Source organism: Misgurnus anguillicaudatus, chromosome 14 (genome assembly GCF_027580225.2).
Source record: "Misgurnus anguillicaudatus chromosome 14, ASM2758022v2, whole genome shotgun sequence".
Taxonomy (NCBI): domain Eukaryota; kingdom Metazoa; phylum Chordata; class Actinopteri; order Cypriniformes; family Cobitidae; genus Misgurnus; species Misgurnus anguillicaudatus.
The window spans coordinates 6,765,054-6,782,909 of NC_073350.2; the positions used below are offsets into that span (position 1 = coordinate 6,765,054).

Sequence of the window (17,856 nt, forward strand, 5' to 3'; positions counted from 1 at the left end):
CGTTTCCAAACTAGCACTCATTTTTATTCACTGGACTTTTAGGAATGAAGGAGTGAGCGGATCTTTAACGTGACGGATGTGACGTCACCGCCCTCTCGGAAGTGAACAGAAATGAAGAAGGACGGTGAGAGAAGCTGCAGATAGACGAACATAAACACTCAAATTGTTTTACTTTCTCTTTATTGTTAGTGTATTGCAATAATAATCTCACCTGCTAACATCAGCGTTTATTAAGAGACCCAATAAACATGAATAATCATAATGAGAGTCATTTAAATCAGCTGAACAGTTCGTGTGTACAGTAAGTGTTTGTCACGTTAGCATGTTTATCTTCATACTTTTATTTACTTTTAGCAACTTATTTATTTCTAAAGAGTTTCGTAAATGTTACCGTAGCTCAGCTAGATTTAGAAAGTGTTGTTATTGGACTGGGTTATATATGTTGATAATAAAACAAGCTTTTAATAGGGCACATTTGTTTTGTAGAAGGCTAGCAGGTTTCATGCAGATGTGCAGGAAAGAGTTCTGCATAAGTTTAGTTTATTGATAATTGTATGACATATATGTAACTCTGTCAGGCTCAAGTCTCAAAATCCATTTCTCAGATTTTGAGGATCAAAGTTTGATTTTAGCCATAATTCTCACATTGATATCAATCTTTGACCTGATCTTACTCAGTCAATATATTAAAGATCACAAGGTTATTTTCACATGAAGTTCTTTACATTATATATGATGAATTTATGTAGAAATCAGTATATCACAAAACATGACTTGAGCTGGGTTTCACAGGCAGGGTCACATATGAGGTGTTATTAACAGAAGTATCTGAAGTATTTTCGAGGCATTGAGAGTGAAAGATCATCATCTGTATTAACCGTTGTTTCTAATTACAAGATCTTTCGTCAGTATTATCAGTGAATTTGGGAATTAAACATCATAAAAAAAAGGTTTTAAGACTTGAAGATAAGAATTGTGAATTCAGCTGAATCAAATATATAATTTTATGATATGTTTGTCTTTAAGAATTATAAATTTTTAAAAAATGAATTAACAAAATGGATATGATTGTTATTTAAGGTAAAAATTAATTAATGTGTGTGTCTCTCAAGGTTTGTGATGGTTTTGGTCTTGTAAAGACGGTTTCATCCGACGCACGTGCGGTGACGCAATACACGTCTGGTCCGAACTTTACTTCCGGTTTCAGTTTTTTTAATGGCCTGACAAGTTGCTAAACTAAACTTTTGAACAAATAATTGTCGAAAATAAAAAAATTCTAGGTTTTTCTAGGTTTCCTAGGTAATCTATGTGTTGTTTATTTTGCTTGTTATATAAATAATCTACGTTTAAAGTACTTTGTTGTTAAAAATTACATTTATTCCTAGTGGAGTTTACCGGAAGTTAAGTGTTGACCACTACAGCCGCGTGTTTGTTGTTACTATAAAACCGTCTATACAATGACGTTTTATTAGACCTTGTTCACACTGTCAGCCCAAATCCGATTTTGGTGCAAATCCCATTTAGAAAGTGTAACCAGCCAAAAACCACATAAAATTAGGGCTGCACGATAAATCGCATGGGATATCATGCGCATCTTGTCAGTAGTGCTGGTTCCTTGATTAGTAATAAATCGGCTTCAACTGTTTTCAGATAGAGCAGCATTTACTACACAAAGTCGTAGTTCAGTTACAAGCTGGGCCATATCGCATACATGTCGCAGGCGATACGTCCGCAATAATTAATGCGAAATTGCCTCGATTGTCAGTGAACTACGTCTCTGTAGTAAATCCCGCTCCACCTGAAAGCAGGCGATTAATTACTAATCAAGTCACCGGCATTACTGACAAGATGCGCTTGACAATCACGTGATTTATTGTGCAGCCCTACATAAAATCTTTTTTTTTCTAATCCATTTCAGACTACATCCAGAGGTGGTTTGAAATACTTTTCAAATTGCATTTCTGGAAATCCTTTTAGTCTAAATTTGATCTTATTTGTGTAGGTTTTCGGTTACGTCATGCTGTCTCGTCACGTAAAATGTAAACGCGTCAGACGTCAAAGCAGATTGTCGTTCTAGCGCAACGTCATTGCCGTAGAAACGGTGCAGATAGTAAAAAAAACGGCTACATGATGCACAGATCGGATCTGAACAGTTGTGATACACAATATGTATAGCGAGTTTGTCAAATGGCATATGCACCAAAATCATATTTGTATTTGACAGTGTGAACAAGGTCTTAGATGTATACTTTATTTGAGTTTATACTTAAACACATGGGTGCGATTTCCCGGACTAAAATGCATGTTTGGACTTTCTGAATGTAAAAACATCTTGCCCTGACATCTTAACATACATCCTAATATTACTAATACTGGATTCATTTAAACCCTGTCTGATTTCTTTCCCTTCTGGAATTTCTGTTCCCCTTCGAGTCGACAAAGCATTTTTGCTGACAACGCATGCGCAGGGATCTTAGAACCAGTGGGTTGTTTTTTATTAGCATATGCACAGCGTTTGTACAAACTTATATAGCTCACAACAATTAAAATAATAGCTGGGTGTACAGAAACCGAGAAGTAGTATAAGATTGTGTTATGGGGGACAGACATTCCGAGGGGAACCGGATCGACTGCTTCACCGGGAAACTGACCTATTGAGTCATCCAGGATTACTTGTTAATTTACTACTTCAGTTTGTTGACTGTTTTGTTTCTTTTTCAGTTTTAGGGATTCTGGATGGTCTGATGGTTCGTAAATGTCTGCAACACCTGGATACACGAAGGAACCCACATTTATTTTGTTTCTTTTGTAAGTAAGAGACAGTTGTCCATGTTAAATGTGAAGCACGCATATTTGAGTCTGCTGCTCTCCTGAAGCTCACAATGGATCTTCTCATCGTGAGGGATTAAACGCTTTCGCATGACCGAGATGGAAGATGATATGGCTGTACATTGGGATACGGTAGTGAATACCACCCACTTTGAGCAGCCCGGTGTTTCCCTGCTTAGTTCATCAGAAGGAAATGACAGTCATGAGACGATTTCCTCTGGGCCAACGTGGGAAAATGAGGCGGTTGAAGGTCATGAATACACTGATGAGTACGTTGGTGAAATGGAAGCAGAGGAGAATGAAGAACTAACCGAAAACAACTCCAGAACTGAAGATCTTAATGATGATCAGGAGGAACATGAGAATTCTGAAAATAACGCTCGTGAAAATGAATTTGAGAGGGAGCTAACAATCAACGGAGAGTCTAAATCTCGCAACGCTGGAACCGGGAAGAAAGGAAGGTCCAAAAAAAGTGGATCAGGGCCGGGCTTATGTGATCAGACCCCATTATGGACTTCTTCATCCTCTGTGTCTCACAAATCTTACCTCTCTTCCTCTGGGCCCAGCAGACACAAGCAGGTGAGACGACGAAACCACTACGTACACAATCACGGGCGAACGCGACAGAGAAACGGACTTCAGCTCGTAATGACGTGTCGAGATTTTGTGGCAGAATCCATCAGCCCGTGGTGCGTTTCCTGCATCCGTATGTTTGTAGAACTCATCATCTCTTTAACCCACCGCTGCGGGATTGCTGTGGAATCGGCAGGAATTGCACTGTACGAGTTTGGAGCACACTTGCTCTGGAAGTTCACAGATATTCCCGGCACAATGCACGATTTGAGGCATATCTGGGACCGGAGCTGGTGTTCGGGTGCAGCTTTAATAAAGCGCATTGGCAGGACTACAGGTCAGGTTCGACACTCGCTCGTCTCCAATGTAAGGATTCTCCGTGTTGCACTGTCTTGCGCCTCTCAAATTATGAGTTGTGTCTTGGCGAGGCTGACAGGAGAGCGAGGCAAGAAATGGTGGCTTTCCATACAGAACAGCAGAGTTTGGAGAAAATTGTCTGATGTGAGCATGAGAATTCACAGGTGGTTCTTTAATCGAGGCATCATGAATGAAAACTCAAATCCAGAGTCTTCCAGCAGAGGAGCGGAAAGATGTCAGCCTGGAGAAGAGCTGCAGAGACTCCTGGCACTGGCCAAGGTATTATATAAATTTTTCATGTAGAGACAGGGGTCTTCCTGCATTGAATATTTTTGGTGGTATTCAAAACAAATTTTTGTCCCGCCAAAGCTTTTTTTGATAATTCTATGTGATTGAGTAATGATGAACGAGCAGAGAGACCCTCGCCGTGTCTCTAAACTAACCACTGTCTCTTTTCTCATTAGTTTCCGCGTTCGCTAATGTCTAATTTACAAACTAATGACTCCTTTAGACAGATCCATTTTAATGAACGGTTATAAATATCGCAACAGTCTAACACTGAACTGTGTATAACAAATCAGTCACTCAGAGCATCTCAGAAGAGAAGTTTAGAAAGAGGGTTTAAACATAATTACTCTGCCATTACTGTATATTAGTTGTTAAATTACAAGATGCAAACTTTAGCATAGCTAGCGGACCTCTAGTTAACACTTTTTAACTACGAGAAATGCAAATGGATAGATAATCTATGTTCTTTTCTATGTGGCATTCATACCACTTTACTCTTTTTAGAAAGGGGATATATCGTCGGCAGCGCTCCTCCTCTCCAAATTAGTGTGCGTGTGACTAGACACCAAAGAAATTTACCCCACCTGAAATGACCCGAATCACTATTTACCTGAACACGGGGTGCGTAAATATTATTTTTAAAGATAGACCCCGACCCTAGACAAATCTGAGAAAATTAGACCCCGGGTCCGACCCAACCCAGTGGCAAATTTTTTAACCCTACTAGACCCAAAGGTAAACGGCACTGATGCTTGTGCAGTCTGCAGCCCCACACGCACCAGTCAGACAGAAAGCAACCCAGTGGCCTCGAAACCAATTTGGCCCGCTTCTTCATTTATTTTTATTTGTTATCTGACGATGACACCAAGGTAACCGCTAAAATTAAAAAAATGGATTGACAGGTCTGTCTCAACAAAAATTAACCTTTTACTCTTGGTACACAGAGGGGGTTGAAAAAGGACTCGATGCACACTAGGGGTGTAACGGTTCTCTGTAAAGAATCTAATCGTCCCGTTATCCTCCCACGGTTTGGCACGCACGTGCACCATTGTGCACCGCCTTTGATTCAACCACGCATCTCTAATATAGTTTGATTTGAACAGTGACACCCCTAATGCACACACGCAAGATAGTTCAGGTCTTCAGTTAGGGTTAGGCAAAAACAAATTAATTTTAAATTACCAGAGTTTGATGCCGCGATTATTATACTCGACCCGTGCCCGAGAAACACATCAAACTTTAAGACACGACCCACTTGGCTCTCGGGTCGGATCTCTGGTTTTCGGATCTAAGTGGACCTGTGAAGACCCCTACATGTGACATTTACGCAGCATACACAGGCAGTGTCAATTTTATCCGGTCAAAAGAAAAGATAACGCACATTATCTTCACGGTAATTTAGGGGTGTAGCAGTACAATGTTTGATTTTGTTTGCGATGCTTCTCAATGAATTACGGTGAAATGCAGCTACATCCAAAAGCCAGAGGGCGCTCTTATGCAGAAACTTAGGCTGATTCTCAAGATGCGTTCTTCAGCGGTCTTGCGTCCTTGTGTCCTGGTTCTACGTCATCATTAACCTGAATTCGCTTTACATCCCAGAAGTCATTGCGGCAAAATGATGGCGGAGGTCAGGTGACCGACAGGAAGATCGCACACAACTCAATTCTCACAAGTGCGTTTTGTGTTCTCGCGACCTTCTGAGTTCGTTCTTCCAAGGTCGCCTGGCAAGACCAATCTCCACGAGAATGCAAGTCTGATCTTTGCTTTCTTGGAATTTTGAAACAGCCTTAATATGGACCACAGAAAAAGAACCATTTACACACGCGTCTCAAGGAATTTTCTATAAGCATATTTATATTGCTGTTTTTCAAACCTTTTCAAGTATTTTCATGATAATAAAGAATATTTATAATGATTATATTTGAAAAGTGTTGCTTTTACAAATGAATGTTATAAACGACTCAAACTCAGTGATTTTAGGACTTCCTACTGGTCAAAGAGTCGTAGTACGTGAAATAGCTGTGCATAATATCACCTTTGCAATTTAAAATCGATATTGGACAGTAGGGCTGTCCTCGACTAAGGATTTACGAATCAGAATTGTCGAATCTTTTCATAGTCGACCGATAGTCGAATCATCTATGTGTGTGTGCATGGGTTGAGAGGAGGTCAGACCAGGTAAATTGAAAACTTTTATTTTCTTTCACAAGCAGCACACATAAACAACTTTCTGATAAAGTGACCAAAACTGTCTATCAAGTGATGAACAAAGACAAAACTGACGATGCATTTATATATTATTAAGGTAAAATGTAAGGCAACATTTGTTTAATTATTCCTCATAATATTTTAAAGCCACGATCTACAGAACATCACACACAAAAAAACATTTTGATAACTAAACCTAAAAATATAACAAAGGTGATCCTGCCTTGGAAACCTCGGCGAATTCAGTGTTTTTATTTAATTTGGAGATTAAGCGCGTCAAAGCAGTCATGACCAAAAAAAAAAACGACAAATAATGATTTTATAGACACTATGCGTTATTATTTAGCACAGAAATACCTGCTTGCTTTCACTTTGATCATCTCTGTATTCACTTTAGATACAGAAACACCTGATGATTCTTATATTATTTATTTCAGGAATCTCTTTTCTATCATTTGAAAGTGAACACCGACGACCATAATATTAAATCACAAGAAAGACAGTCGTGTCAGGCATAAATATAGGTTCGGTGCAGATATTTTCCGTTTCATCACCGAAATTTAAAGAAACGGCTTACCTGTTTTGTAGTTTAACCACTATGTTTTAAATACATTTTAAAAACGTATACCCGTCGAAAACATCCGTTTTTTAATGTTTAGTTTGATGAACTTCTAAATATGAGACGAAGAGCACCTAGCACGTTCGGCTAAATTGCATGCGCAAGCATGGCCAGCACGCAATAGCGCAACATCGATACAACGAAAAGCAATCCAAAATGTACAGACTTAAATTAGATCAGAATTTACGTTTATAATAAATACATTTTTTTAATAAATTAAGGTCAGAAGTAACAAAGTGCAGAACAAATGTGCAAAATGCCTCAAGTGCACGAAAACAAAACACAAGCCAAATAGATACATCAGATAACCCAGAGTGATTTATAAATAAAATAAAATAAAATAAAGAAATTATTAAAAGAATGAAAGTATAGCCAGAATTGCCAGCTTTTTCTTTTAAATGTAGAAACAAAGAGGCAATGGTTTATTAACATAGGAACCTCTTATGGACGTGTAGCCCCGTCACAGGGGTTGCTGGATTTATTAACGCATTTTAAAAATATTTATTGAAAGCTGATACTTCACATATTATTTGCAGAATTATAATAATATGCTGTATATTAATATATTGGGAGAAAGCTGTTAGGTGAAATCAGATAATGTGTGCACCCATATACGGCCAAAATTAAAGGATCCTCATTTCATAACACATCTACGACGATTCGACTGTGAGATTGGTAGTCGAATCAGGCTTCTCCTATCGATGCATCGAATCTTCGACTATTCGGGGTCACCCCTATTGCACAGGTATTATTAGTTTGTATCATGAATTATTGTTACACCCCTACAGTAATTTGAAGTGCCTGCAATAACACTACTGTGCATTATCACTACACTGATATACCACATTACCAAACATCAGCGCATGTCTAGTGTGTGTGTATGAACATGCTTGTCAGCCACCACCGAAGACCTAGGAAAACCCCTGTAGACGAAAGCATTGTGTGACTTCCTGTAGCTTACCTGGTAGTGCAAGGTAGCAGTGCAAAGAACACAAACATTGCTTATATTTAATATCTTAAATGCACTGTTTTGGATGAAAGCAGTACCATATCAAACAATAGCCAATAGGGTTTGTATGGTTAGAAATGAGTTGTTTCTAGACGGGTTACCTTCCTTCTTTGGACGAAATATAAAAGATTTCTGGCTACCTTTAAATAACAATGTGCTGCATAATGATTTGCCATTTTATCCATAGTAGTAAATCAGACTTGTGTTGATGTTGCTCTGTGATGCAGATCCCTGAAGAGGAGTTGGACCCGTTTAATGTTCTGGGTGTGGACATTCACGCCACTGAATCTGAGCTTAAGAGAGCTTATAGACAGCTGGCTGTACAGGTGACGTGACATGAAATCTCTGCCCTGACATTTGATATACCAGTTTTCATATGTGTGAAATGTGTGACGTATGTTGTACCTGTAGATTCATCCAGACAAAAACAAGCACCCGGGTGCTGGCGAGGCTTTCAAGGTGTTAAGAGCAGCTTGGGACATTGTCAGTAATCCAGAAACACGCAGAGAGTATGAACTGTGAGTACATTTACCAAATAAAATGTTAACAAGATTCAATTCATGTAACAAGGTTGCAAGAGAGTGAACCGACATCTTTTTTACACACAAATGACAAAAGGTTTGTAACCTCTTGAAAAGCACCCCCACTCTGGCCCAAACCATGAAAAGACCTACTTTCACTAAAAGAGTTGTTTTTACTAAACCATTTAGAGTAAAAGCATAACTAATATGATTAGACAGAAGACACTTTAAGCTTCATTTTCCAGGTTTCAAAATTATTTTTAGATAAAAATTAAAGAAGTTAGAGAGGCTGAAGTACATTGTAATAATTTTTAAAAAATTTTTTAAATTAATTTTTGTACTTTTTTAATACAAAAAATCTTAATGATAAATATGTGTGTGAAACCTAGAAATGCAATGATGCCAAAGCCACAAGTCTGAAGAAGTTATATTTCACGTTTGAAGTCAGTAGGCCCAAAGATGAGGTTCTTGCGAGAGTTTTTTTAAGACTAGTGCCTGTTCTAAGTGCCAGTCAGCCCCAAAATAAAAGTCTTTTGTTTACATGCATACACATTCGTTCTTATTATTATTTATCCTTATGTTAGCATATAAAATGCCGTTTCCACACCAGGAAATAAAACGTCACACAAAGATCGTTGGATTCGTTATCTAATTGGCTACATGTTCTGTCCATCAATATTTTCCATGAAGTCATTGGAGGAACGAGCGAGTCAGATGACGTCACGATATTTGACAGCGCTGTTTGGATATTATGTATTATACTCCCGCCAACTTTTTAAAACAAAGTTTGAACGCGAGTGTAATCTCATATACAATGTAAGACATAAATAGTCCTCAGATTGTATATTATATTCTATTACAAGACGTTCATGCGAAATCTAATGTAAACAATGGACAATATATCTATATTTCACGGATTATACTCATTTGTGGACAAAAATGGTCATTGGATGTATTTTATTGGAGAGTTTTTCTGGGTTATTCATACATCTGAAACAGACTGGATTCGATTAGCGATCGTTGTACCAACACAAAGGTAAGGAGTCCCGTTTATATTTTACATGTTGTCATCTGGACTTCTGTAACAAAATACTATATTTATGATGCTAGAGCATCTGTATCTCAAAACAGAAACCATACACTGATGCTAAACCCGTAGACCTTTTAAACGATGTATAGTAATGTTAATATTATTCGTGTTTGTAGACAGTAGGCTATATAGATATTGTTAGCAGCGTTAAAAAAACTGAAGTATTTCCGCCATCGAGCTAGTGCGCGTCGAGAGGTTAAAGAAGTCAGTTTTTACAACCATATTTTATGCCTGTAAATTTCTCCTAAAATTCTCATTATTGTAACACAAACATTTTTTTATTTAAAGATCCGAAGGTTTGCAATCTGAAGGTTTGGCCTTTGGACGTTTCTTTACTTGTTTTACCGTGGGTTCACACCAGTCGCGTTTGAGGGGTCAAATTCGTGTGTACCGCGTCTAGGTCGCCGCGTGAACATTTTGAGGGTACTCGCTTCATTCGTGCATGAAATTCTAGTCATCGAGACATTCACGTGGAAATTCGCGTCATGGGAGGGGCTTCTGCGACTCTGCTGAGACGCTCGCTTTTTGTAATCACGTCACTACTAGAGCAAGCTCCTGATTGGTTAACGCGTTTTTTCAACTTACGCATTGCCTTCTGTAGAAACATGGCGGCCCAAAATGGCGACTTCCATGTAAGGGGACCCTCTGTCTATGTAGATAAAAACGTCTAATTCTAAAGTAATAAAAACATAACGGTTCATTATGAAATGTCTTTATACACCACTGATAATGTAGTTTTGTATATTATTTTGTTTTTTTGTCAAGAGATCCTTCTAAAAATTACACACTGCACCTTTAAGTCTTGTTTATATCTGTAGACACCCTGTAATAAAGATTATTCCTGGGTTATTTCAAACCCTCTTCAACCCGTCACATTTCGTTTTTGATTTGGAGGTAAAATCATATTTTTATAGATATACAATATATGTAGATGCAACGTTTGACTGCTTTAGACACATTAATGCATCTGGCATCTTGAAACGGTCAAGATTACAGTTGTTTTTGTCACACAGTAAAAATGACTTTGACCAAGAAGCCTTATAATGTGTATATTAAAATGGCCTGTGCATGTTTGTGTCATTTTGACCCCTTTGAATGTTTTCTCTCTATAGGAAGCGGATGGCAACTACAGAGCTTTCAAAATCCATGAATGAATTCTTGACCAAACTCCAGGATGACCTGAAAGAAGCCATGAACACCATGATGTGCACTAAATGTGAGGGCAAACACAAGTGCGTATCGTTGTCATCGTAAATCTGCTCCTACGATCTCAGACCTGTGTTATGTGTGTACAATGATCTGAGCGGTTGTTTCATCTGCAGGCGCTTCGAGATGGACCGCCAACCCAGCGAAGCTCGGTTCTGTGCTGAATGTAATAAGTGGCACAGTGCAGAGGAGGGCGATCTGTGGGCTGAATCTAGTATGCTGGGACTGCGCATCACATACTTTGCCTATATGGATGGCAAAGTCTTTGATATCACTGGTACTTCACTTATCGATAAAGCTGCTGGACTTGTATTGTGTTTGTTGATGTTTATATTGAAATACATGCCTGTATGTCCACACAGAATGGGCAGGTTGTCAGCGGATAGGCATCTCTCCTGATACACATCGCGTTCCCTATCATATCTCATTTGGCTCTAAAGGTAACGCCAGCAGCAGCAGCAACACCAGCCGGCAAAGGTAAACTTCCTTAGTCGGAAATTGTCACGTTGAAAAATAAATACGACCTTGCATTCATGTTCACACACTGTCTCTGAAACTTTCATCCGTCATCAGATTTAGTTTTCTTTGTTTTGCATCCGTAGCAAGCATTAAGACAGTTGGGTTGACAATGTACCATACAAGCGAACGCCAGATTAGCATCTGACAAGTTGATTTACCTCATCTCACAACACATGCACTGTATGACGAACAAAGTGCAGAATAAAAAGAGATGGAATATAAAGACAGATAGTAGCAGATGATCGCAGAGCAGCTTGGAAAACCGAGTGATGGGTACAAGATTTCAACACTGCAAAAAATGACTTTCTTACTTAGTATTTTTGTCTTGTTTACAGTACAAATATATCAAAAATTCATGAGCAAAATGACCTAAGAAATTAAGTCTAGTTTTTATACAAAAATATATACTATTTAAAGGGCCATTTTATCGGTAGAAACATCATTCTTTATTGAAAGTGTGTCATATTTGTAGTCGAGATGTAACATAAATTTAGAATTTTGTGCCTATTTGACCGAGAAAAGACAGAACATGACTTTAGGGCACATCTGTATGGAAAACTACAACTCCCACAATGCACAACTCTGCAAGCCACTCCCATTAATTTGAAATCCGATCAGTTATGCTATTGTGTACATAAATGCCACGTTAGTATAACAAAGGGTTCTTCTTGAAAGGGTAAGTCCACAATTAGAAACTCCACAATCCAAACAGTTTGTAGCTTTAGCATATGCTAACAATGTGCTTCTGCTGCTTCCTTTTATACTGGTATTGATTACTCACATGAAAGGCAGCCCCAACAAAATAAAAGACATAAACACATAAAATAGCAAAAGGAATAACATGGCTAAGAAAACATGTAAAACTTATTTAAAACTCAAATATACATAAAACCACAATACAATGTATAAAATGAGCGGTAACACGTTTCTTGTGTGACGGTGTCACAAGCTTAGCATAAAGATGGCGGCTGATGGTTTTTTCCGTCTGTGTTCGTATATTTTCATAAGTCCCACCCACTGATCTGTAATAGGTCTGTAGCGTGAGTGGCTCCCACCCATAGCCCCCACCTTGGAAAAATGAGGAATAAGTGTCTGTAGTCTTTCACCCTCAACAAAGATACAGCAGTTCCTTCTTTCAGTGACGCGAAATGACGATTTTTACATCATTGAAAGAGGGAAGTGCCTCACTGAAATGAGTATTTCTCCTGTCTCAGGAGAAACTGAGGGAATGATGCATGACTATTCAAAAACATGACTGGGGTTCTAACGATACAAAGCTTTATGCAGGTCGGTGAAGTGTCCCTTTAAGCGAATTTGTGCTTAAAATAAGCAAAAATCTGCCAGTGGGGTAAGAATTTATTTCTTTTTCTTTTTTTCTTGAATTAAGTGTGTAAGAAAAAGTTAACTTTTTTTCTTACCCCATTGGCAGATTTTTTTTTTTGCTTGTTTTAAGCACAAATGCACTTAAAATGTATGTTTTTGTCTAAAAACTTGACTTATTTTCTGAGGTCATTTTGCCAAGAAAGATTTAAGAATTTTTAGATATTTATACTAAAAACAAAGCAAAAATACTAAGTAATAGTCATTTTTTGCAGTAAAAAAAAACAAGGGTGTAAGACAGACACTGCTTCATACATTCGTAGTGAACAGTGCTAACATTATGAAGACTCAATTTGTATTGTTATGCTAATTTTTCTATAACTGATGCGCATCACACTGCAAAAAAAATGATTTTCAAGAAAAAATGTTCTTAGTATTTTTGTCTTGTTTTCAGTAAAAATATCTAAAAATTCTTAAATTAAGAAGCTTGTTCTTGATGAGCAAAACGACCCAAGAAAATAATCTAGTTTTTAGACAAAAAAAGATCAAATTTAAGTGATTTTGTGCATAAACAAGCAAAAAAATCTGCCAGTGGGGTAAGCAAAAAAATATTGGAACATTTTTCTTAAACACTAAATTCAAGAAAAATTTACTTACCCCATTGGCAGATTTTTTTGCTTGTTTTATGCACAAAATCACTTACATTTTATATTTTTGGTCTAAAAACTAGACTTATTTTTTGGGTTGTTTTGCTCATCAAGAAAAATCTTAATTTAAAATATTTTTACTGAAAACAAGACAAAAATACTAAGAACTTTATTTCTTAAATCATTTTTTGCAGTGCAGGCTTATCAGGTTTCTGTGCGTGATATACGTTTAGGATGACAAATTCCAAAAAACTGTATGAAATTTTAAGACTGTGGTTTGCAGGGATTATTAGCTTACCGTATTCATAAACACAAATCAAAAATGTCTGAGAGGTGTAAGAAGACCCAAATAAAGCAGCTGAAAGAATTAAACAATTCTTTTAACTGGTGCAGTATATTTTATGCAGTACGCCATTGATCTGTTTGGTTAAATGAACCTATAAGCAATTTGTCACGCAAGGTTTTTTATTGAATTAATACAACAGTGAAAGATGAACCCCTTACCTGATCATAAGACAAGAGTTTTGTATATCCATATTGACTGATATTTATTTTTGGGGGAGATTATATGATAAGATGATCACCTGTAACTACACCTGTATAGCTCATACCATCAGATTCACCAGTGCATATAAACAGAGCCGACGTCTCGTGTAATGATGACAATTATTCACTGCACAAGTGAATTGCAGTTTTATGCTTAAGAGTAAATAAGAGGCGAGAGCGCTGTTTATTTTGTATGTTTATGGTTGATGAAAGCTGTGGTTGGTCAAGTGTGTTCAGTCAGTTGTTAGTTCGTCATTGTTAAATGTGTCCTCGGCTTACCATGTTTGGTGCACTTAGTGACAGTTTTCTCTGTGTATCCTCTAGACCTCCTCCAGATCATGGTCCTCCAGGTGGGGGTTCACCCGCAGATCTGCAGGATTTCTTTAACCGCTTCTTCCAGGGCGGAGTTCCTAATAACGTATCTGCTAACGGAGGGTTCTTCTCTGAAGGACCTTCATCTAATCATGGTCCTGGAGCTGCTGCTGGAACTGCAGGAATGTTTTCAGGATCTGCTCCGCAAACCGGGTTCTTTAGCTCAGGAACCCAACGGAGCGACCCCAGCGATAACTGGACCGAAGGAGGAAAGCCTCCGCGTCGGCGCAAGAAAGTTCGGAAGCCGTTCCAGCGCTGAGCAGTTTAATAATCAGTGCGAGCTCTTAAGATGGAGCGCTGCTTGTTGCCATGATGTTGATTCATGCAAAAAAATTAAATAAATAAGGGACGAATTTTAGACCTCAGAAAAATAACATTCCAGTGTTGGCTTTATGAAGATACAGACTGAAGTGAATGCGTTGGTTTTCTTAAAAGAGTTGCAAGACAAAGATCTTGCCGTTTGAAGTCATTTTTCCTTTTCTATTTTGACAAAATTGAAATCGCATTCTTTCCCGAATGAATGTTATGTTTTGTTTGCATTGAGTTTGATAAAGTGAATCGGTTGGGTAATATTTAGGACATGGCAGTATGTTTTGTCGTGTTAGGATATATTTGAAATCACTCACAGACCTCAGGGATCATGTCTCTTTCCGTTCAGAGAGCAAGACAGAGATTTACAGAGCTCATGACGTCCTGAGGAATCATTCGACCACTTACTGAAGTCCAGAAATTCAGCAGGTTCTTATGAAAGCCTGTGGTTTGATCTGTTGAAGTGGACAGCAGCAGGCATATCATCTATAATAATTGGGTTGTGTGAAATGATTGTGTTACGTGTCAACTGAAAACAGATTGATAACCGGACATAAAAGAATCACCGCTCATGCTTTGTCTGAATCTCTTGAATAGTTCAGTTCATCTTTTGGTTCATGTATTGAGTCACTGTAAGAGGAAAACTTCAGTGTGAATTAGATTATAAGTTGTAATGTAAAACATTTGAGTTCAGTTGAAACACAACTGGAAGTTTTATGACATATTGTATAATGAAGAAGCTTGATGCATACGTTTTAATTGATCAACTTGAAACTATCCCTTTAACAGAAAGTTCACTTTATAACACTCAGGTATTATCAAAACCTGATGACTTGTGTTATCTTTGATGCAGAATTGTATTTCATTTTACTTTAAAAACGATTGCTTTCTTTTTCAAAAGATGATAACTTACTGGTTCATATGTGTTCAGGTTCATGAGGAAAGCGTTTGTTCAGTCTTAAATGGCAATGGCAAGAATCAAAATAAATCCCAGCGTGTTTTTGCTCTCTATTGATGATGTTTGCAGCCTGTGACTTTATAAAATCATTACACAGGATCATAAAGCGTTACATAATGCTTTTTTTCAGGTAAAATTCAACATGATGAAATGAGTTGAAAATAATGAAGAACACACATAAAATCAATAACCCACTACACAATTATACATGTTTGGGCTGTGTTGTTTTGTTGTTGTAGGTCATTCGGTTTAGTTTATGCTGGTATTACTCCTCTTAACACAAACAATATTTCAAATGATTAAACTGATGGATCGCTTTCTATCAGTTTAATAAACAAACATGTTTTTGTTGCATGTATTTCAGTTGTAATGTATGTGATTGTAATTGCAAGCGATGCAATATATTCTATTGACTAAAGAAGAGATTTATTGATAAAATTCAATAATGTCACTGAATTTAAAGGAGATATTGAAGTGTTATGGTTTATTATCACCTGTAAATCATATTGGAGTGATCTAATGTACACGAGAGAAATGCTGCAGATCACTGGAGATTTAGACAATCATTTATAATGTCTGTAATGTGCAGGACACTTTGTCATAAACAGATATATATATATGTATTATATATATCAGTGCCTCACCCCAACCGTACTATATTAAAGCTTATAACAATATTTCTTCAAACTTTGTGCCATCCTTTAAATCTCTTGAGCTTTACAAACTATTGGTTACCAACAAATCAAGTTCAGAATATCAATAAATGAATCTGCCAATCGGTTCATCAAAGTCTCGGTTTAGTACCAACGTGAATTTATTTGTTTAAGTCACTTGTTTTGCTTTATTAAAGATGACACATATGATCTATAGATTTCATTATTGTCTGGATTTTGAATTTTAACCCTCAAATGGTCCTTGGGGTCTATATATGACCCCAAACAACATTTCATTAGTTTAAAAAAGTTCCCTTCATCTCAGAGATATAAACTTTGTGACTTTTCCGAAATAATCTATCTTTACATACACAAAAAAACTGGGCTTTATTCGGTTGTTCTAAAGGTATGTTAAAAAAAATTCATCAATATGACCTCAATTGAAAGTGAATGGGAAATGCAATTTTTTTTCATTTATCAAAAAATAAATATCAATAAATCCAGCATGAATCTAAAAATTTTGACACAGAAATGAAGGCCCTGGTTCTTGTGCACAAATGCAATGCAAAAACACAAGCTCACACAAACACATCAAAAACTATACAAAATTACTATTTGAAATAATATTTATTTTTAATGTCCTTTCTAATGTTTATATAAACATAAATTCACAAAATGTTTCACTAAAGTATTGATGTTGAGCTGTTGTCCGTATCCAGTGAAATGAATGGGTCTCTATGGGCCTCTGCTGGTCGAAATGATTTAATTCTTTAATTCTAAACTGTAATTCTTTTATGTTTTTTTTTTAAACCGATGGCTGAATTCAACACCTAACATCTAGAACAATATCTAAAAACAATTTAAATCAAATTTAGATCATAATTTATGTAAATTTGCATTAAAATTTTATATTTTTCTGGCAAGCCAACGGTGTAGTTGAGGATTTTCGTGGTAAACCGGTACAAAACTACTTCAAATCTCTCAAAACACAGCTTTATTGTATAGATGAGAAGTAAACAAAAAAAGTATATATTATTTGTATTATTGAAAATGTATATTTTTCTTACAATTATGCTTTCAATTTTGGGGTCATATAGACCCCAAGGGCCAGAAGTGTAAACCGAAAACGAGGAGCGTTTGAGGGTTAAGGAATTCCCAGTATAACATAAATGGTGACACTTAATATTTCCTCAATCTTTATTTCTAATTGAAGACAATAACAATGATGAGTCAAGAGAAAACACAAAACAACTATGAAGAAAAAAAAACTTTTCATTTCACGACCCACTATAATCTATCCCAATATATATCAACAATGTATTTTTAAATAAAATCATAAGGAAACATTTTTCTTTTTTTCCTATAAGTAGTTTTATTTTCCTTGAAATCTTTTTAATGAAATGTAAGTTTACCAATATCAAAGTTTAGCAATATTAAAATACCACATGTTGTATCAAATCAGAATTAATGTCATTGCTTGTCACTAAACTGTTTATTATGTCATTCACAGCTCTACAGCCAAGCGACTTTGTGCGACCCACCTAATACCACTGTCTGACCCACAGTTTGAAAACCCCTTGCATATCAGTCCTGTCAATGCTTTCCCTAACTTAAATCTACAGATCTAAACCCTGTCCGGGATACCCCTCCTACATATCTTTATAACATTCACAGATTACTTATTTAATAGCATTATTACTATTCAGATTACAATCCTGCAGACAAACTGTTAGTACTGCTGATATATGGAAAATCTTAGAGTGCTATGAATCTGATTGTTTTTTGCATTTGATACAGCTGCTGTACTTGTATTTTGTAATATTGATATATAA

At 36.8% G+C, this 17,856-nt stretch overlaps 1 protein-coding gene across 2 annotated transcripts; it reads left to right on the top strand.

Moving 5' to 3' along the window:
- On the top strand, nucleotides 1–16,058 carry dnajc14 (DnaJ (Hsp40) homolog, subfamily C, member 14). 2 transcript variants are annotated; one of them, XM_055184214.2, is made up of 8 exons: nucleotides 1–124; nucleotides 2,722–4,038; nucleotides 8,111–8,209; nucleotides 8,295–8,401; nucleotides 10,607–10,726; nucleotides 10,817–10,977; nucleotides 11,063–11,177; nucleotides 14,057–16,058. In XM_055184214.2, exons 2-8 carry the CDS (start codon nucleotides 2,920–2,922, stop codon nucleotides 14,361–14,363), a joined length of 2,028 nt encoding a protein of 675 aa, XP_055040189.2. In that variant the 5' UTR covers nucleotides 1–124; nucleotides 2,722–2,919; the 3' UTR covers nucleotides 14,364–16,058. The 2 variants fall into 2 exon arrangements, with proteins under 2 accessions (XP_055040189.2, XP_055040188.2); XM_055184213.2 differs by having other exon boundaries at nucleotides 94–301.
- Nucleotides 16,059–17,856: the final 1,798 nt, after the last annotated feature.

Excerpts from the sequence above, each read along its gene's own strand:
- dnajc14 (XM_055184214.2), top strand. The coding sequence starts at position 2,920 with ATGACCGAGATGGAAGATGATATGGCTGTACATTGGGATACGGTAGTG. Across the intron at positions 10,978-11,062 it reads CAAAGTCTTTGATATCACTG|AATGGGCAGGTTGTCAGCGG; the intron begins GTACTTCACTTA and ends ATGTCCACACAG. Across the intron at positions 11,178-14,056 it reads AGCAACACCAGCCGGCAAAG|ACCTCCTCCAGATCATGGTC; the intron begins GTAAACTTCCTT and ends TGTATCCTCTAG.